This window comes from Protomyctophum bolini, assembly GCF_963924005.1.
Source record: "Protomyctophum bolini genome assembly, chromosome: 23".
NCBI lineage: Eukaryota > Metazoa > Chordata > Actinopteri > Myctophiformes > Myctophidae > Protomyctophum > Protomyctophum bolini.
Window position 1 is genome coordinate 17,911,965 of NC_137884.1, and position 20,388 is coordinate 17,932,352.

At 42.2% G+C, this 20,388-nt stretch overlaps 1 protein-coding gene across 5 annotated transcripts in view; it reads left to right on the forward strand.

The window, feature by feature from the left end:
• nap1l1 (nucleosome assembly protein 1-like 1) overlaps positions 1-20,388 on the forward strand; it is a 34,108-nt gene that overhangs the window by 9,526 nt on the left and 4,194 nt on the right. The window contains exons 3-15 of one of the 5 annotated variants that reach the window (XM_080757850.1): positions 1,482-1,570; positions 4,273-4,375; positions 6,309-6,450; positions 8,929-9,021; positions 10,416-10,607; positions 12,954-13,025; positions 13,280-13,419; positions 14,240-14,385; positions 15,092-15,111; positions 15,896-16,018; positions 16,132-16,164; positions 16,720-16,770; positions 17,695-17,729. In XM_080757850.1, coding sequence (XP_080613976.1) covers positions 1,482-1,570; positions 4,273-4,375; positions 6,309-6,450; positions 8,929-9,021; positions 10,416-10,607; positions 12,954-13,025; positions 13,280-13,419; positions 14,240-14,385; positions 15,092-15,111; positions 15,896-16,018; positions 16,132-16,164; positions 16,720-16,770; positions 17,695-17,700 — 1,210 coding nt within the window. In that variant the 3' untranslated portion in view covers positions 17,701-17,729. The remainder of the gene's footprint in view (positions 1-1,481; positions 1,571-4,272; positions 4,376-6,308; positions 6,451-8,928; positions 9,022-10,415; positions 10,608-12,953; positions 13,026-13,279; positions 13,420-14,239; positions 14,386-15,091; positions 15,112-15,895; positions 16,019-16,131; positions 16,165-16,719; positions 16,771-17,694; positions 17,730-20,388) is intronic. The other 4 variants (XM_080757848.1, XM_080757851.1, XM_080757849.1 and 1 more) reach the window with 4 other exon arrangements.

Sequence of the window (20,388 nt, forward strand, 5' to 3'; positions counted from 1 at the left end):
TGGACTGGATGGTGGTGATTTTCTACCATCAAGAGGAAGCAAAGCTCATGGATCATTATTGTTGGGCTTGTTGAATGATCTTTCTGACTGTAGTTTTGTTGAATGATGTTTCTGACTGTAGTTTTGTTGAATGATGTTTCTGACTGTAGTTTTTAGAAGTCAAATAGATTCAAGTCCATCGAATGGTGTCGGCCACATAATCGCAACGGTTCCATGTGGACTGGAGACGTGTTGCTTGTCCTCCCCCTCTGTCCTCCGATTCCTGTCTATACCGTCCTATGTAAAATGTTTCATTTGAAATGTAGTATATCATGGAAAACCCTTTGATTCAAATCGGCAACATCTTGGTTTCGGAACGGGTGGGTGTTCTTTTTTTCTTTAGGGTGGTGAGATGAAGGGCAGATGTGGTGTCTATTTGAAACCCGCATTAGTCCAACATGGTGCCTGGGATGAGAACGCTCTTGATTAATTTATAGCTGAAAGTGAAGCCAATTACCAAAGGAGTACAGTTGAACAAACGCTGCACAAGGCGGTTTCTTCATTGCGCTCGTGTTGGAGTAAGCAGATAAAATGCCGAGCCATCCAGCCTGGCCGCTGCGGTCACAGATGGCACTTCTTCCTCATTTCGCTGCCATGAAAGTGGCCGTTTGTTTACTCTGCTCTCGGGTTGTCATGTTTGGCCTCGCGATGCATTGACAACGTCAGTCCACCCCCTCCTCCCCTCCCCCCCTTTACAAATGGGCAGGCGCTCGAACACTGCTGCCGTCGGTCATCCAGACACATCGCTGCTTTTGATGGATGGGCCTTGACACGCGTAGTAGCAACGCTCCAGTGTATCGCACTGACTCACACACACACACGCGCGGCTCAGCCATTGATCTAGACCTACGTCACGCACTGACAACGACGGTGGGAGGCTGTGCAGGTGATGACTTGGTGCCGTTAGTTTTGTTTTGGTGTTGTCCTGTGATGCGTTAAAACGGTTTTGTACCGTGTGTCACTCACCACCACATCAAATATTTCATGTAATATCATGTCCGGCTGGATCTGAATGAATTTAAAAACGCCTTCATTGTCAATATTGAACTCTACTACTTTATATCCATAAAATATGCTCGCAGCAACAACAAAAATGCCCGGTAAAACGTCCTCATGGCTTTTTGTATTTTCTCGGACCCTCCCTTTGGCTTTTAACCCATTAAGACCTGGAACGCAGCTATGTAGCTGTTGAAACATAGATCTACAAGCTCATAGCTTGTAGATATGCTATTCTTTAAAAATCGTTAAAATGTGGCGCAAATCTTTGAATATATCCTTTCACAAAGAACGTTTTCAACTCAAAATATGTCCCTGGTAAGAAATATAAAATTTTCACCACTGACATGGAAACATAGGTTTTTCAGAAATCCGTCAGGATTTAGAAGACATTTTGTAGAATCTGGTCTCGGGTGCTAATGGTCTATTTTTGTCTCCCTGAACAGCAAAGACCAGGCTGAGCTGGACCCCGCAGACATGGAGGACGTGGAGGAGGTGGAGGAGGAGGAGACGGGAGAAGACGTCAACAGCAAAGGTATCGGCACGACGACACAAACCTGTTTGGTTTAGTTTGGTAGTTACATGGATGAGGTTTGTGTTACGATGACACAACCCTGTTTAGTTTAGTTTGGTAGTTTCATGGATGAGGGTTGTGTTACGATGACACAACCCTGTTTAGTTTAGTTTGGTAGTTTCATGGATGAGGGTTGTGTTACGATGACACAACCCTGTTTAGTTTAGTTTGGTAGTTTCATGGATGAGGGTTGAGGCACGACGACACAACCCTGTTTGGTTTGGTTTGGTAGTTACATGGATAAAGGTTGGGTGGGTGCCAGCGGGTGCGGAGGGAGGGTCAGGGCGGGGGGGACTCTAGTTGATCTACAAGCTCATAGCTTTACCTGTAGGTCTGCTATTTTAAAAAAATCGTGAAAAAATGTATATTCTTTCAGAGCGTTTCAACTCAAATCTTTGCTTCTGGTGAGGTCCCTGGAACAACGTAATTTCAGATGGGGGTCGGCAACCAATTACATATACTAGCCCTTACCCGTTGTGAGATATTGCAGGCGGTGAGGAGCTACTGCAGTGACAGACAGACAGACAGTCATTCAGACAGACAGACAGACAGACATTGACTGAATTATAGTATGATGATATTCTGGGGTCCTTGACATGAAAATGTTTGTCTAAAGGGGTTAAAGTCTGGATAGTGACATGCTGTCTCCACGAGATGCCTTTCATCCCTCTGAGGGCTCTGGAGTCAAAGACATCCAGCCTGGCCGTCAGCGGAGTCCCAGGGGTGTCACTTGGAAACTTTAATTTATATTGGACGCCCTTTTTATACCTCCTTGGAATAGATCTTCAAATAAATGGTCTGTTCTATTTAATTGGCTTACTTGCAGCCTATTGTGGATATATATATATTAGACTTGTAAGTATGGTTTAGACTATAAATACGCAAAAGGCTAGCCATGCTGACTGACGGTGAACACACACAAGCGTTCAGCGAAAACCTCTTTGCGTGAGCCTCAAACGCGCAGTGAAATTATCGAATTGCAATGAGAGTAATGCAGAGTTCCAGCTTGCCACTGTTTGCATGCTGAGAGAATGAGAGTGGGTCAACACAACGCAGTGAGTTGTGACCCCATGAATCTCCACTGAAGAGATTTGGGAACCTGGCGTTGGCATTTAAAGGCAACGGAAGGCAGAAAGTAAGCCTGCTGGCTTGGTTATAAATTATGCAGCAGCTTCCTCCTCGCTTTTCAGTCGTCTGCGCTGCACACGGTTGTCTCATGGTTCCCACTGCCATTTATTTTTGTTTTTCATGTCAAGGACCCCCAAATTGACACTTAGCCCACGAACCCCCACGTGAAAAGGGAATGCCAGGGACCCCCATGAGAAAAGATCTTTACGGCTCTAGCAGTGATTCTCAACCCGTTTAACCCCCAGTTTGACATGCATTAGACCCCCCATGTAATGGCATTTCTATCTCTAGGACCCCAAATTTATATTGTAAAATCAATTTAAATGTAACTCTGAGTGGTTCCATTTGCACACCATTTGAGTTACAGACCCATAAGGGTCCATTTGGTTCCAAACTATCATTTAGCTGGGGACCCCCTGGAACCCCCTCAAGGACCCCACTTTGGGAACCACTGTCTTATGGCAAAGGTGATGCGTGATTATCGATAAACACACACGTGATTATCGATAACCCCCTACACATATAAGGACATGCGTTATTATCGATAATGACAGGTGGCAGATGTAGATACTATTGAGTTTTGGAATATTGTCACGGCTGTAAAACTGGTGCAAATTATTTCAGAATGTCAATACTTGTCAACTCACCTTCTGCAGTTAGCCAGCCGAGTGAGCTTTGATGCCACACTGTACCTGTCCAGCTGTCACTGAGCAGTGCATTGTACCTGTCCAGCTGTCACTGAGCAGTGCATTGTACCTGTCCAGGTGTCACTGAGCAGTGCATTGTACCTGTCCATCTGTCACAGAGCAGTGCATTGTACGTTTACACTGCTGTCAAAATCCTGGTTCGCTTCCCGAGTTGTCCAGGAGTATCTGTCCCATTTACAGTACGTGGGATACGCTCGTGCTTTATTGTCCCTATATCCAACAGTAAGAGTTGCTATGCCTCATATTTACGCTTGCTTTCTAGTCACGTTGTGAGCTTGCAGATTGTCGGCTTCTCCACACTGTCGTACTATGAATATAAATCATTGACTGGGGTCCCCCATGGTTCTGTACTGGGGTCCCCCATGGCTCTGTACTAAGCGTGTACTAATGTTTTTGAAGGGAAAAGTGGATGAGAGATCCGTCTGCGTTCAGGGTGTTGATAAAGGCAGAATTTGCATCTAGAATTAATTTGCATTCTAGATAAGGCCTTTATATTGCCCTTCATGGTCTTGCGTAGCCAGTCAACTATTCCAGAGTCTCAGACTTAACATCCAAAAAGCATTTCTGGTCTTGATCTTGAAACATCGGCATTTAGATATAAGTTTACTTATTGTACGTTGTACAGTATATTGCATGATTTGTTTTAATTTACAAACCTAACCATGTATAATTGACATGCCACTGTTAGTCAACTATGTGAAACTGTAATACACAAACACGCGCACGTGCACGTGTGTCTCCTGTCATTTAGCAGGGCCCAAAATGTATCGCTCTACGCTGTTGTGAACGCGGCTCTTGAAGTGTGTCCTATTCTGTGTGCATCCACAGCTCGCCAGCTCACAGTACAGATGATGCAGAACCCACAGATCCTGGCCGCTCTACAGGAGAGGTTGGACGGCCTGGTGGGCTCGCCCTCGGGGTACATGGAGAGGTGAGAGCTCAACGATCACTGCCACTCTTAAGCAAGCATGGCATAATTTATTCACTCTGCCATTAAAGCAGGCACTTGGATGTCCATCCGGACTTGTAGAGAGACCCCGAGGCTAAAGCGCTGCGCTGGTTTACGGCATGGCTCTAGCCATAACTTCACCGTGCCAGACGGTCTCCTGTGCTCTCTCGTTTGTTTTTATTATTTATTTATTTATCCCAGTGAGCAGAGCAGACATACTACTTTTTTTTAAATGTATTTCTGTGGCTTTCGCCTTTATTTTATATTTTGTTATGGAGGGACAGACAGTAGGCTGACAGGAAATGGGGAGAGAGATGGGGGAGTGACATGCAGTAAAGGCCGTCGGGATCGGGAGTCGAACCCGCGGCACACTGGATTACCAGCGGCCAGACTGGATTACCAGCCAAGGTGCCTGGACCGCTGAGCCACGGCCCAGGCCGAGCAGACATACTTCTAATCTGAAACTTGCCTATAATCACATTCTATTGAAAGAAACCAAAGACGATCTTTACTCCAAAACTGCACACTCTTCTATGTTGCCGACTGTAATGGTGGAGATTTTGTATTTGTATCATAAGATTCTGGTAAAAAATAAAAAAGAATAGCTGTAAGAGCTGCTGTTGTCATTTCATCTGAAGGCAGTCACGAACAAACGAGTGAAGATATGTGATATTTGTCCGTCAATGACAAACGCCCGCGAGCGTTCATTAGCTCATCAAGCTCATTACTTTGTAGAGTGAGACTGAATCTATGTGACTGTCCTTAACTTGTGACGACGTAAACGTAGACGCGGTTCATTCAAAGCGGCTGCTTCCCTGGGTGTGCCCGTGTTCAAATGTACGCGTCCCTGTCCCATGTGAAGAGTCCCTGGGTGTGCCCGTGTTCAAATGTATGCGTCACTGTCCCATGTGAAGAGCACAAACACCCCTTTATTGATGTCTTGGTCCTAGAGGGGCTGGGTCACGTGGTCTTAACCAAAGCACATACGTCTCCTACTCGAGGCGCTTTTTGTAGCAATGATGCCATTTAGCAACCTAATGACTCGCTGGAGATTTCACTACAATCTCTGGGGGCCCCCCAACGTCTCCAGAGGCCAGCTGTTAATTACAAAATACACTAAGATTCTCTCTCGACTGGAACGTCACAAGTATTACTAGTTAGCATTATCACCATACAGAACTTCTTTCAATGGAGAAAACACAAAAGCTCTGTTGGTTTTTACCACTTGGTGAAAAGGGCCAGGGGTTGACCCTAACTGTTGTTCCGACTGCCCGTGCCAAGTAAATAAATAAAACGTTCCCAGCAAGTGGAGTTTGCTTTCAGGTTGCCCGACCGGGTGTATTCATTAAATATTATTGGCTATTCATGAAGAACAACGTGACCATTTACTTATTCTACAAACGCACATTTTACCCATTTTATAATGGACAATTTTACTTTTCGGGCCAGTGGGCTACACCTTTTGGACAAGTAGAAAATGACCTGCACTTGCCCGAGGAGCAAGTGCCTCTGAGAACTTGGTGTCAACTCCTGCAAAATGTCACGTCTTGCTTGATGCCTAAAGGTCGTTTTCCTTAGTTCTGTGCCGATGTCATATAAATGATACTGGTGTGTTTTACTTCTTTCCAGAAACATGGTCGCACATATTGTCAAACTGAATATTAAGGGATCAAGGCCATGTATTTTAAAATATTTCACACAATGTTTTTATTTTATTTACCACCACTGGGTTTCCCCCCATACAGCTTGACTTAGAATAATATCTGATTGTGATATGAATCCCCTGACGTGTGTCCGTCTGTCTGTCCCTGTGTCCTCCTGGTGTGTCCCTGTCTGTCCCTGTGTTTCTGTCCCTTTTTGTCCGTCCCTGTGTCCTCCATGGTGTGTCCTCATGTGTCCCTGTCCCTGCCCTCAGTTTACCAAAGGTTGTAAAGAGACGCGTCAACGCCCTCAAGAACCTCCAGGTGAAATGCGCTCACATCGAGGCCAAGTTCTACGAGGAGGTCCATGAACTGGAGAGAAAGTACGCCGCCCTCTACCAGCCCCTCTTCGACAAAGTACGTACTTCGACCTCACACATCCTGGACCGCACACATAGCCTGGTTAATAAACCAGACTAATATCGCACGGACCGCGGGATATTAGTCTGGGGAGGCTCGGCTTGGATTTCATTTCCAGGGCGGCGGGTTGAAACATTTTCTCTTTGACGCAATTGGTCAGAGCTACTGTCAGTCAAAGGTCTCAAGCATTGAAAGTCACTGTACCAAAGCCCGCCCATATTGCATACAGTGTCCCGATTGGCTGCCCCATTTCTCTGGTGTAGGAAATGGGCGTACAATTGAGCCTCTCCAGACCGTAATCCGCCGGCAGGCAATTTTTCTTTTGCCACCTGCTGATTCGGTCTGGTTTATTAACCAGGCTACCGCACACAGTCCATCCTGGTGGTGTTTTCTTAACGCATTTCGACCTGAGCTCGATACTACAAAAATTCTTCCCCCCCGTCTGAAAATATGTATTTCCAGGGACCCAACCAGAAACCAATATTTGAGTTAATAGGATTCACTGTGAAAGAAAATATATTCAAATATTTTCACACATTTTCACCATTTTTCAAAAATGGCAGATCTACCACACTATGCCACACTATGAGTTTGTAGATCTGCTATTTTTCTACAGCTAAAGTATAACACATTGCTTAGTTAAAACGCCAAAAGGGGTTCCCTTCCTGAATGATTTAATTGTGTTTTGGGCCTTGAACATAAATAAAAAATAAAATTAGCTTTCCACTTAACGGGGCAGACGAATAACTCTATTTTTTCCCCTTCTAATTAAAAGTAATGGTTATAGCTATCAATACTCATGTGTTGTTGAAAGGCCAATGTGAATATTCAAATTGTCTCAGTCTAGGGATGTTAATCGATTAATCGCAATTAAGAATTAAGAAGAAATCGGTAGTTGTTAACATTTGATAACCAGTAGTAATTTATCAAATTACGCGGTTCTATCATTGGGTGGTTTTCTGTGAATGTAACGCTGTCTGCGCGCGCGTGTGGCCGAGGAACGCACATACACAGATGCCATCGCCTGGCCCTGTATCGTCAATGGTCAAATAAATATTTAATTAAGGAATATAATATGCCTTTACATTTCTGTATATCGGCAAAGTATTCATAGAAACTCTAATCGTCTATCACAGACTTTAATGAGGAAGGAATCTGTGGGACCCCCAAGCCTCTTGAACCTTGTGTGTATTGAACAGTTAACATTGAACTGCACAACGAGTGTCTCTGCTTTGTGACACCTGAGCTGAGACGCGCATACTTGGTCGTCAAAAAACGAACTATTGCCGGCGCACCGCGCTCTATAACATTGTGGCAGGAGTCGTTCTACCACAGCATCTGTTGGCCTCGATCAGACGGCCATCTGTATGCACAGATCTTTTGTGCTGCCGTTTCTGCCTCTGCTTAGCCAGCACAGACACCCCCCCCCCCCACCCCCTCGCTTGGCTGCTCTTTGAAGCTAGCTGGAGATTTAAGGAGAAGGATGCTTTCCGTTTTGAAAAGAAAGCAAGGCCGTTTCAGGCAGAGCCCAGAATATATTGCAGTTCTTTTTCTTTCAGGTGGGAAGGGCCAGGTCGGAACTCCTGATAGTTTTTCACCCTTTTATTCGCACAGAAGGTTTTAAATATTAATTTATTTTTATTAACGGTAAGAGCATCACTGACAAGCGAGCGGAGCATAAAACCCAACACACAAATGGACTATCAATCTGAAATTTGTACTTTTTATGCCCTCTGAAACTCCCGAAATGTTGACACCCTCTGATTTTTAGGATGGTACAGCTGACTGCATCGATATACTGTAGGACGGATGGGGCGCACACACAGCAGCAAGCTGTATCCCCTGCCAAACCACTGTCTTAGGGAACTAATGTGTTGGCTTGGCAAGTGGGCTCATGTTGCGTTTATCTTGGTTGACAACAGCTGTGTCTTTCTTGGGAGTTTTCTATGGGCTTCTGCTGTCTCCAGCCTTCCCTCTAGATGTTGGCATCGTACTCCCTCGGAGGAGATTTGCATCTTTTGAAGCAAGTGCTTCGGAACTCTGGTCCTCCTCTGCTGCCCTACTGCAGGCACCCTGCCAACGAATATTCCATATTCTAATATATAAAAAAAATATAAAAGAATACCGTAATCAAATTGATAGAATAATAAAATAATAATAACAATAAAATTGGTGTGAGTTCTGGCGAGACTCTGTGCCACGTAAACTAAAACATAAAAAAATTAGGCTATTAAGATAATTATGAATCATTAATTTGATCTCACAAGACTCGAGAGCATATTTCTCAGCACCAACCGTGGCCCATACAGGAGTCAGGACCGGACCATATGGATAAAGAGAGAACGTTTTACAGCATATTGGGCCGCAATATTCATATCGTATTAAAATTATATACAAATACAATGCCATTCTGCCTGATTGCTGTTCCAAATTCTGACATTTTCTGCCATTCTTCTCACCCTTTTTCCCCCACAGAGGAGTGACATCGTCAAAGCAATCTACGAACCCACAGATGAGGAGTGTGAATGGAAGGCAGATGAGGAGGAAGAGTTGACAGTAAGTAAGCAGGTACAGGTGACTTTTACGCCTGCATGCCGCTTAGAAATCTTTTATTGGAGTGACTCAAAGCTGCAACCCACCCCACCCAGATGTATAAACTGGCAGGGCAGGGCAATTTTATTTATATAGCACCTTTCATACACGAGGCAATTCAAAGTGCTATACAGAGTGCAACAGTGCACTTTAAAATGAATACGGATTATAATAAATACAATTAAAATAAGATATAGGAGCATATAAATTACAACAAATGCCACCTTTAATAGAAACAGAAAACACAGCTAATTTAAAGTCCAGGCAAGACCTAGCTGTTATTGGACATCACTGGGATATGCAATGTTAAATAAATATGTTTTTAAATTGGATTTAAAAACGGCTATGGTTGGGGATTTCCTAATGTAACCTGGAATGTTATTCCAGGTTTGTGGTGCATAATGGTGAAATGCTGCTTCACCATGTTTTGTTGCAATTATCGGGTGAACTATCAGTAGGCCAGCCCCAGATGACCTAAGGGTTCTGGAGGGTTCATATGGCTTCAGCGTGTCTGAGATGTAGCTGGGCCCAAAGCCACAGACGGATTTATAAACAAGTAACAACATTTTAAAGCCAATTCTCTGGGACACTGGTAGCCAATGTAAGGATTTTAGTACTGGTGTAATATGGTCATATTTCCTAGTTTTTGTCACAGTAACAACTTTGAGGAGGCATTATTGTGGTTTTCTAAAAACATGGAAGGAGATGTTATGGTCATTATCTCAATGAAACCCTCATCAGGGTACAATGTTCATTCCTCGTGTCACAATGCAGCTTTAACCCCTTTTTGGTGTTGCATTATGTAATGCTTTAGCTATTGGAAAATAGCAGATCTACAAGCTCATAGCGCGCCACCAAGTGGAGCGCTACGAGCTTGTAGGTCTGCTATTTTTGAAGAATCGTGAAAAGTGACAAAGTGTTTGAGAACGACTGACATAGAAAAACAGCTTTTTCAAGAAAACATTCAGGATTTAGAAGATATTTGCAGAATCGTCCCCAGGTCAAAATGGGTTAATCGCTTTTGATCTTTTTACTGTTTCTTTTGGAACCGGAGCCCTCTGCTTATTCCTGTTCGATTCTCCCCCCCCCACCCCACCCTGAGATGGTGCTAATGGCGATTGGAATAGAGATTTAATTTTGCGGCGCTGCCGAATGCTAATTCTCCATGTTGTGGCATTTGGTGGATGGCGCTGCTGAGTGAAGCATTTAATTAAAGTGCGGGTGGGGAATAAAAATCATTGTTTCCCTCCATCATCCTCTCCTGTCTTTCTCTCTCTCGCTCTCTTCATCCCTCCATCATCCTCTACTGTCTTTCTCTCTCTTTTCATCCCTCCATCAATCATCTCCTGTTTTTCTTTCCTTTTTTTTAGGAAGAGATGAAAGAGAAGGCAAAGGTAGAGGAAGAGAAGAAGGACGAGGAGAAGGAAGACCCCAAGGGCATCCCGGAGTTCTGGTTAACGGTCTTCAAGAATGTGGACCTGCTCAGTGACATGCTGCAGGTGAGAGTTCTGGTTAACAGTCTTCAAGAACGTGGACCTGCTCAGCTCAGTGACATGATGCAGGTGAGGAAGGAAGGATGCGCTCCAGTGTTGTTTTTCGTCGACCAAAATGAAAAAAAAAAAAAACTAAACTAAAATGTTAGGAAGGGACTAGTGGACAAGAAATCCAGTATAAGTCATTTTACAATTGGTTGCATGCTGAAAATAGACTGTCTACAAGTTGTAGATCGGCTATTTTCAGCAAGTGAGAAAAATGTCATTACGACGGCATCTAGGCCCGCCCAAATACATTTTGTTCGACTAAATCAACTAGATTTAATCAAAAATTCTATGACATTTAGTCGACTAAAACTATATTTAACACTAAGACATTCCAGGTGACTAAAATATGACTAAAACTAAATGAAAACTATTCAAGAGACTATGACTAAAACTAAAAATCTGCTGCCAAATCTGCTGCCAAAAACAACACTGATGTGCTCAGTGACAGATGAGGATGGATAGACAGAATGTGGATGTGCTGCAGGTGAGGATGGGCAGACAGACAGACAGAATGTGGATGTGCTCCAGGTGAGGATGGAAGGACAGACGGACCAGACGATGCAATAGGATATGCTGCTGCTGGAGGAGGAAACTAGGTCACTCCAGATGCAAATTCTCTCCCAGAGGAGAACTGGCTCTCTGCTCCCACCTACTGGCCTGAGGCGGTTTCACACCCTTCTGTGACATGTGGGATTGCACTGCAATTAAGAAATTAAAAGCATATGTATTTGGCCTGTCAATTGTCAGAGAAATGTAGAAATAAAATAAAACTGGTGTTCGACCTCCCAACTGTCAGGTTTCAGTTGTATGACTAAGCAGAGAGGAGATAGTGGAGCTGTCCTGGTATGCTAGTTGTCATTGCATCAGGTAGCACTAGCATAATTAATGATCAGTCAGATATCCATAGCCTATTCTATTGTCTTTCAGCAGGAATGGACTGGGACAAACATTTAGTACCGTTGGGGACCAGAGCTGCACATAACTGGACCCCCAAATTATTATGTGAAGTGAATGCCCAAATCCGTTGACTAATCCGTTGACACGCATGTGTCTGCCTGCAAAATTAAATGACAGGATAGGCCGACATTGCAAGCTCCACAAAGATGTGGCGCTACTTATAAAGCCATAGACTTCTAATACATTATTATTTTTTTTTAATCTATTTGTTTAGCCAAGTATTGTGATACTAGAGGCCGAGTATATGGATTACAATAGTCCTTCAACGTCTTGCATGTAACCGTATCAACGGTAAGGAGAGAGGTTGTGTGACTATGAAGCTACTACTTCTGGCTGTGTTTGTTCTGTGCATCGTGCGAGGGCAGTAGAACGCAGGATGACTGCTATGTCGCCTCGTTGGGTAAATTCAAGCCGCTTTACACCCTCGATATTTAGAGGGTGGAGACGTGTGTAAAGGTGGAGAAGTAAATGGTTGTCATGCCAGAGCCGTGAGAGATTGTTGTGACACGTTTGAAACCTAATTGGACAACTCCCGTGCTAGGAGTCTGTAGTGTGCTCTGCACGCAGGCTGGGGCCTGGCTCTGGTGGAGAAGGTGGAGAAGATCAAAGCGCCCAGGTGACTTGAACTGCTGTCCTCAGGGAGGCACTATTGGGCCATCAGAGCAAAAACAAACTGAGGAATGGCTGTCATTGCTCTCAACACTACACATCTGATACACTTGACTTTGTGCAGTCTGTTAATGGACTGATGTGCAATATAATATACTGTGAAATGTTTTTTTATATTTCATGAATGGTTTTTCGTGTGTCAGTGTTGTTTTTGGCAGCACATTTTGATTTAAGTTTTAGTCAAAGACTGAATGTCTTAGTGTTGGTCTAGTTTTAGTCGACTAAATCTACAGTTGATTTAGTCAAACAAAATGTATTTTGGCGGGCCTTGATGCTGTCGTAATGACAGTTTTTTTCACTTCTACAAGCCCACAACGCGTTGCACTGCGACGCGTTGTGGGCTTGTAGATCGGCTATTTTCAGCATACAACTAATTGTAAAATGACTTATACTGGATTTCTTGTCCACTAGTCCCTTCCTAACATTTTAGTCTAGTTTTTATTTGTTGACAATTGTCAGTATATTTACTCTTAGTTTTAGTCATCATAGCTTAGTTTTCATTTAGTTTCCATTTAGTTTTCGTCAGTGAAAAAAGGTAGTCGACGAACATTTTTCATCTTGGTTTTAGTCGACAAAAACAACACTGGTGTGTGTGTGTGTGTGTGTGTGTGTGATGCACTGAGTTGGATTGCTACCTCATTTTCGTTGTCTAGTACAATGACAGATTCTAATTCTGGTCATCATGGCGCAGGCAACACATGAAACCGTTTCTCCATCTGACAATATAATTTTTCTCCCCAGGAACACGACGAACCCATCCTAAAACACTTACAAGATATCAAAGTCAAATTCTCAGACCCAGGACAGCCTATGGTGAGTTCCTACTCATTCAGTCAACATGGGCCCTATCTACTGCTCATTCAGTCAACATGGGTGCTATTCTATTGACGGTCATCTACCTATTGTCCAGTGTCCTGTTAATATGGATGCCATGTAATTGAGACAACCTAGTGAAATGATCCTGGACAGATGCTGGACAAATGGCAGATCAATATAAATGGCACAGTAGTGTACACTGTTCTAGTTATTTTAATAGTGACATCCTGTTTTCTCTCTTGTTGTTCCAGAGTTTCACATTAGAATTCTACTTTGAGCCAAATGACTTCTTCACACAAACACTGCTGACAAAAACCTACAAGATGAGATCTGTCCCCGATGAAAACGACCCTTTCTCCTTCGACGGGCCGGAGATCATGGGCTGCACAGGGTGAGGAAAACATGCACGCAGACACAGATCATGGGATCCACAGGGTGAGGAAAACATGCACGCAGACACAGATCATGGGCTCCACAGGGTGAGGAAAACGCAGACGGGCAGAGCTGGCTGTCGTTAAACATGCCAGCTCCAAATCAATTGGAATGTAATTACACATTTCAGTGAGGGCATTATCTGAATGCAATTAAAAAGGTTTACAATTGGTGCTTGAGACTAGAGCAAGGACCACCAGTTAACTTTTTTGATTGAAGTATTTATTAACGGTTTGCAGAATTACAGTACATTTCAAGCACAACTCAATACAAAAACTGTTAACTGAGTGGACGACACCATAAAGCATTACACTTTCAGTCAGTTCACAATCCGTTTTCTGCTGTTACAATTCCAAACATGCGAACATGATCCACGTTAATTACTTAATTCTATATTAGTGGCTTTAATGGAGTATTAAAATGTTGTCTTTTTATGTCCAATGTATTCGTTTATTTAGTTCATACAAAATTAACATAACTATAACTAAAAGCATTTGAAATTAAATAAAAAGGTTATTTTTCAGGATTCCATTTCAAAAATGTCAAAACATAATTCAGGATTTGAATTCGAATATAGCAAAAAAAAATAGCTGATCTACAAGTTCGCGACGCGTTTTGACCTTGTAAATCGGCAATTTTTGCTACGACAGAAATGTGCAACGTGGCCCCTCTGGAGTGAGAGTGGAAATATAGCCGCCCTCTCCGTCGTCAAAGTTGCCCACCCCTGCTCTGATCCTGGATCATTCTGAAGTGGTTTTCTGTCCTCCACCCTTTCCCAGGTGCACGATCGACTGGACGAAGGGCAAAAACGTCACGTTGAAAACAATCAAGAAGAAGCAGAAGCACAAGGGTCGCGGCACCGTCAGGACGGTAACCAAAACCGTCCCCAACGACTCCTTCTTCAACTTCTTCACCCCGCCAGAGGGTAAGGACCGGCCTGTCTGTCATCTGGTCATTAATGCAGAATACAGTTGATTCTAGGGCTGGGCTGAATACATATTATGAGACATGGGGCTGTATTTTGCGTGTCTTAAGTACCAGGTCTTATTGCTTAACTTAAGACCTGGAGGCGTGGTCAATGCTCTTTGGACACTCATAATAGCCAAATGGGATTGATCACGCCTCCAGGTCTTAAGTTAAGTAATAAGACCAGGTACTTAAGACACGCAAAATACAGCCCTAGATGTCATCTGGAATTATTGATATTGTAATATATTGATGTGTTTTTGAAGTTTTGTCTTTTACTGGCTATTTTGTTGTGACTTATTTTCACAAGTCACAACATCAACGTTGAACTATTTCGTTACTAAAGTCGTCTTTACGGTTGTCCGTAGAGGTGGCTGCAAAAGTGCAAATATAGTCCGGGCACTTTTCAAGCGCTTGGAAAAAATAGTTGGGAGGAAAAGCTTATATCGTTGCTCTGAGTTTATGTAACCACACTATGTCAAGCTGCTGAAGTCACAATTTTTTTGCTCTGGGACTAAACTCTATGATTTAGTTTTTGCTGCGATTACAGGTATTCATGTCTATGTTGAGCTTCAGCTTGGGGAATTGACTGTTAGTGGTGGGGTTTTGAGTTGCATTTGCGTGTGTGGTTAACATATTTACCTCATTTCTTTGTCATTTTGCAGTCCCTGAAAGTGGAGAATTGGTAAGTAATTTTTCAACTCAAGAATAATAGTGTAATTCCCAGACATTATTTGTTTTAGTGACTAATGCTTAAAGGACAACTTTAGTTTTTTTTCAACCAATGTTCATGTTTTAGGTTTCTATTAGAGAGTAAAATATGAGGGTTTTTTTTTCATTTGCTGCTTTCTTTCGTTTTAGGGATTTTAGCTGTTTTTGACAGGGGAGCATGAATATGATTTTTTTTACAACATTTTATAGCGATTTTATTTATTATTTACTATAGTCCTACTGGACCCCAAGAAATTACATCTGGCCACAAACGATCATGGGATCTACTGAATGTGTGAAACGGACATATTGAGCCTATGACACAGTGTGGCTTCCCCCCAGTAGGCTACCTTCACATTCAGTAGATCCTGTGATCTTTTGTGGCCAGAGGTAATTTCTTGGGGTCTAGTAGGACTATAGTAAATATTTAAAAAAATAAATCGCTATAAAATGTTGTAAAAAAATAAATATTTAGCCCCATGCTCGAATGCTTCCGCCCCCCTGTCAAAAACGGCTAAAATCACAAAAACGAAAAAGCAGCAAATGAAAAAAAAATTAACACTCATGTTTTACTTTCTCTAATAACCTAAAACATGAACCTTGGTTGAAAAAAACGAAAGTTGTCCTTTAAGTTATGGTGTTGTCAAACAAGTTGCTGCGCTCCACGAAGACTGTAGTGGCAGAAGAGCCTCTATATAAGTGTATGAGTTTGGAATGGTGCTGATCTAGAGACCTGGTTGTATTGTGGCTTCCTTCAGGATGAGGACTCGGAGGCCATCCTGGCTGCAGACTTTGAGATCGGTCACTTTATCCGTGAGCGCATCGTTCCCAGAGCGGTGCTCTACTTCACCGGAGAGGCCATCGAGGACGACGATGACGATGTGAGTGTCCATCTAGCAATTCGGCAATTCTCTTTGGCGCGTACATAAAAATGTGACTTAGACCAGAGTTGTTCATTTGTAACTTACTAACCCTACATTTGTTTTGTTTGTAGTACGATGAGGAAGGAGAGGAGGCCGACGATGAGGTAAGATTCATGATGATCGATTGTTGCAGATGCAGTTAAAAATGATTTGAGTTAAAATGTTCACTCTAATAATATATATTCCAAAGTTTGAGGCACATTCACGATTTTGTTAATAGCGCGACGCTCGGTCGCTCTGAGCTTGTAGATCTGCTATTTTTCAATAGCTAAAGTATAACATCATGCTTTAAAACACCAAAAGGGGTTCCTGCCCAAAATGGGTTAAATTAGAAGTGTGTAATTTAAGTCCTTACATTTTATTTTACCTTACAAGTTATTTATAAGTGTATTTCAGGTCACATGCACTACAAGGCATTAATGTTGCACAGCATTCCAGATCCGATCGTTATCTGAACAATACAATAAAAAGCTTTATCATGTTGTAAACTTGGAATGAAGCATTGTGCGCCTGTGGTGCGCGGGCTCCATCCAATATCTAATGAAGCATTGTCTCATTAGTATTTGAGACACTGCTTGTGTCTCGGTGCTGCGCTCTGAGCTTGTAGATCTGCTATTTTTGAAAATAAATAGTTTAATGTCTCTCTCTATGTCGTTCAGGAGGGAGAGGAAGAAGCGGACGAGGAAAACGATCCCGACTACGACCCCAAGGTAAGACACCACCAGATTCACTCATCGATGGCCATATGCCACGTCAAAAAAAAACCTCTTCTAAACAATGACTCGTCAAATTTCAACATACAGAATACAAACTGTTCTCGTTTTGCACCAGGGTTTTAATTTGCACCAGCTTTTCTTTCCTTTTTGTGACAATCTTGATTTATGCCTGGCCAGACTACGAAATTAACCCAAAAATCAATTATAATCCTGTTATTTCAGTCTGTCTGTCTTGGTTTCACCATTGTATTTGACTGTTGTGACACTGTTGCATGCTGTAATGCCTGCTAAGATGTCTTGACTCAAAACTTCCGCAATAGACAATTGGAATATACTTTGGAAGAAAAGTTGTATAATGGCCATAGACTGTATAAATTGATTGATTTAACGGATTAATCTGGACGATACTGCTTTTTCCACGTTAAAGCTGCTTTTAAGATTAATTGACACCAGCCCCATGAAAATAAGTCTTTCCCACATAATGTTTCTCTTGTAAGGAATGCCTGAGAGTAAAATGAGCATGAGCGCTTTTGTTATGCTGTACACAGCAGTGGTTCTCAACCTTTTGAGGTTTTCAAGTGGGTCCCGAATCAGAGTGCATTTTCAGGCCATGTCTATTTGTGTGGTGGCTTGGATCAATGGAACCAACATTAAGTTTGTATTTATCAGTATCGCAGTGAAAACAGAAATTGCTTAAAAGAATAAAAAATTACTTTGTTATATTAAAGTATTATCATTCAAATCTTATTGCTTTGCCTGTCATTTGGGGGGCCCACTTCCAGGTTGTAAACCAGTGCTGTACAGTATATTGACATTCTGTATTCTTGCTTAGTTTCCCCAAGTTCATGACTGTTTCTTCATCTCCCAATCACTTGGGCACCCTTTGTTTGAGCTGCTCTTTAAATCTTTCCTCACTAGGTTTAAATGGTGTCTGTAGAAATAACCGTGTGCTGGTAGGTACAGCCTGTGAACTGTCTGCTTACTGCACAACAGGGCTGGGCCATATCGTGGACCAAATCAAATCAAATCAAAAGATGCTAACGCACACCTACAAGTCCTTGTAGTGGTGCCAGCCCACGGGAGAGAGAACTGCAGAGGGAATCTTGGAAAAAACAAAGTGAACCGCACACCCCAATAGAAAGTGGACCGCACACCCCAATAGCCAGAGTGCCAATACTTTATTAGGACGCAGCAGGTTAAGACAAAAATGGTGGTTAAGCCTTCATCATGATGAAGGCTGGATTAATTTGTCTTAATAAAATATTGGCACTCTGGCTTCTTGTTTTTTTCCAAGAGTCTCTCTCCGAATCAATTATCACCATAACTGACCCCAAATACCTTATCGTTATTGTGACGATTTATACAGATTTAAAAAAATAAATATTCGGTAGGATTATTAGGATAATGTTCATAAGGATATGAATGTGGCTTGCATGATTGCAACCAGGACATTTTCATATCACAATATCCAAATTCCTAGACGATATTATATATCTAGTCTCATATCACGATATTCATACATAGTGAGATATTGCCCAGCCCTAGTGCAACCACCTTTCCCCCCCTCGCTCATTTTTGGTTTTTCTCCCACCCCCCCTCCCTCTCTCCGCCATCTCCATCCCTGCACCTTTCGCCTCTGACCTAACCCCCTGCCCCCCCCCCACCCCCCTGACTAACCTAGAGCGTTGCTGGTTTTACTTTTGGATTTCCCCTTTAACCTTTTTTTATTTATTTTTGGTTGAGCTTTGCGTTCTGGTGCCTGTATCTGTTCCAGTGTTGTTTTTGGCGGCACTTTTTGATTTTAGTTTTAGTCATTAGTCTCTTGAATAGCTTTTCGACTAAATATCATAAGATTTTAGTCTACTAAATCTACAGTAGATTTAGTCGACTAAAATGTATTTTCTCAGGCCTTGATGCCGTCATAATGACTGATTTTACACTTGCTGAAAATAGCAGATCTATCTGCTATTTTCAGCACGCAACCAAGTGTAAAATGACTTTCTTAACAGTCCCTTAACATTTTAGTCTAGTTTGTATATGACGAAATTGTCGATATATTTAGTCTTAGTTTTAGTCATCATAGCTTAGTTTTCATTTCGTTTCCATGTAGTAGTCGACGAAAACAACACTGCTCTGTTCTGTATGTTGAAGTTGGTCCAGTCCTTGTATCCACGTTGAACGTGTCCCTCTTCTCAAACGTGGGCTAAGAGTTCGATTTTCCTTTTTTCAAAAGGAAAATCATTTGTCAAGTCATTTAACTCTGCTTTAGTTGGTTTATTTTGGATGTATATTTGTTTTTTTTGTCGTGTTTTCCGATCCATGTGAATGTCATTGTTCATCTCTTATCATTATTTTTATTATGATTTTTATTTTATCTTCTTCCTTGTGCAATTATAAGTCTACCTCTGGGCGGATTGCTACTTCTCCCAGAGATATGGCTTTTTAGCGCTGGGATGTTGGCAGCCGTGATCCCTGGGGTGTGCCTCAGGGGGCTATACTTGGTCTCCTCCTTTTCCACCCCACCACACCAAATCTCTTTGCTGAACCAATCCACTAGCACACGACTCATCGCAAGCTTGTAGATCTGTTATTTTTGGTGGATATTCGCCTATTTTCACAGAATATTTGCCTATTATTTTAGTCAGATTAAAGATGCAGTGTGTGTTCAGTATCAGACAGTTTTCCCTGTACAGCACTGTATTTTTAATATTGGAAATATATTCAAATGTATAATTTTAAAAAATGTATATATATAGTTGTACAATAATAAACATCCAAGCATTCAAATGCTATAACAACAGGCTAAATTAAATAGTGAAACCAACTACGGTATATTTTGTGTTAGTGCTCTATGTATTGTGCCTTAGTTAGTGCCTGTTTTTGCTTTGCTGTACAACGGTGTCATGCAGGGAACACAACTGACCTACAAGTCCACACCGTAATAGTTTAATCTGTTTATAATGTGAGACATTTAATATGCTCTCCTGTCGCACACACATGCACGCACTATCTACTGTAGGTGGGTTTCATATGAACAGTGCTAGCATTGCTCTGTCAGGCTAATCATAAATTACCGCAAGCCACGCGTTCAGGTGGTAAAATAAATTTTCCTTTGGAGTCTTTATTTTCTGATTATTGGCCATTAGGCCTGTTTATCATCTTTCGCGCACCAGAGATTTTGGATACAGCTAGATGGGTTTACAGGAGTGTCTAGCCGGTTTACAGGAGTGTCTAGCGCCTCTAGCCAGTTTCAACCCGTATGTCCAGAGTCCCAACTGAACTAATATCTGTAAATGCTGGTATGTAAATGGTATTACTTGCTGTATATAGAAAAAGACACATGGCATGAAATATTACTAGAGGTAGTTCTTCTGACCAAGCCATTGGTTGAAATAGGCTCCCCAGCCATGCTGAAATGAGCATGACGGCACACCTAGTCGTTAATGGAAGATTTAAGGACTGATTAATCAACGTTAGAAATATCATCAGTTTGGCTGATTAGACGTTTCGTCAGAGCAGCAGCATTATTGGCTTAGGAATGGAACACAAATAATAATCAAATAATAAATAAAATGTCCGTGTTAACTGTGCATAGCTGAATAGGATGGAGCA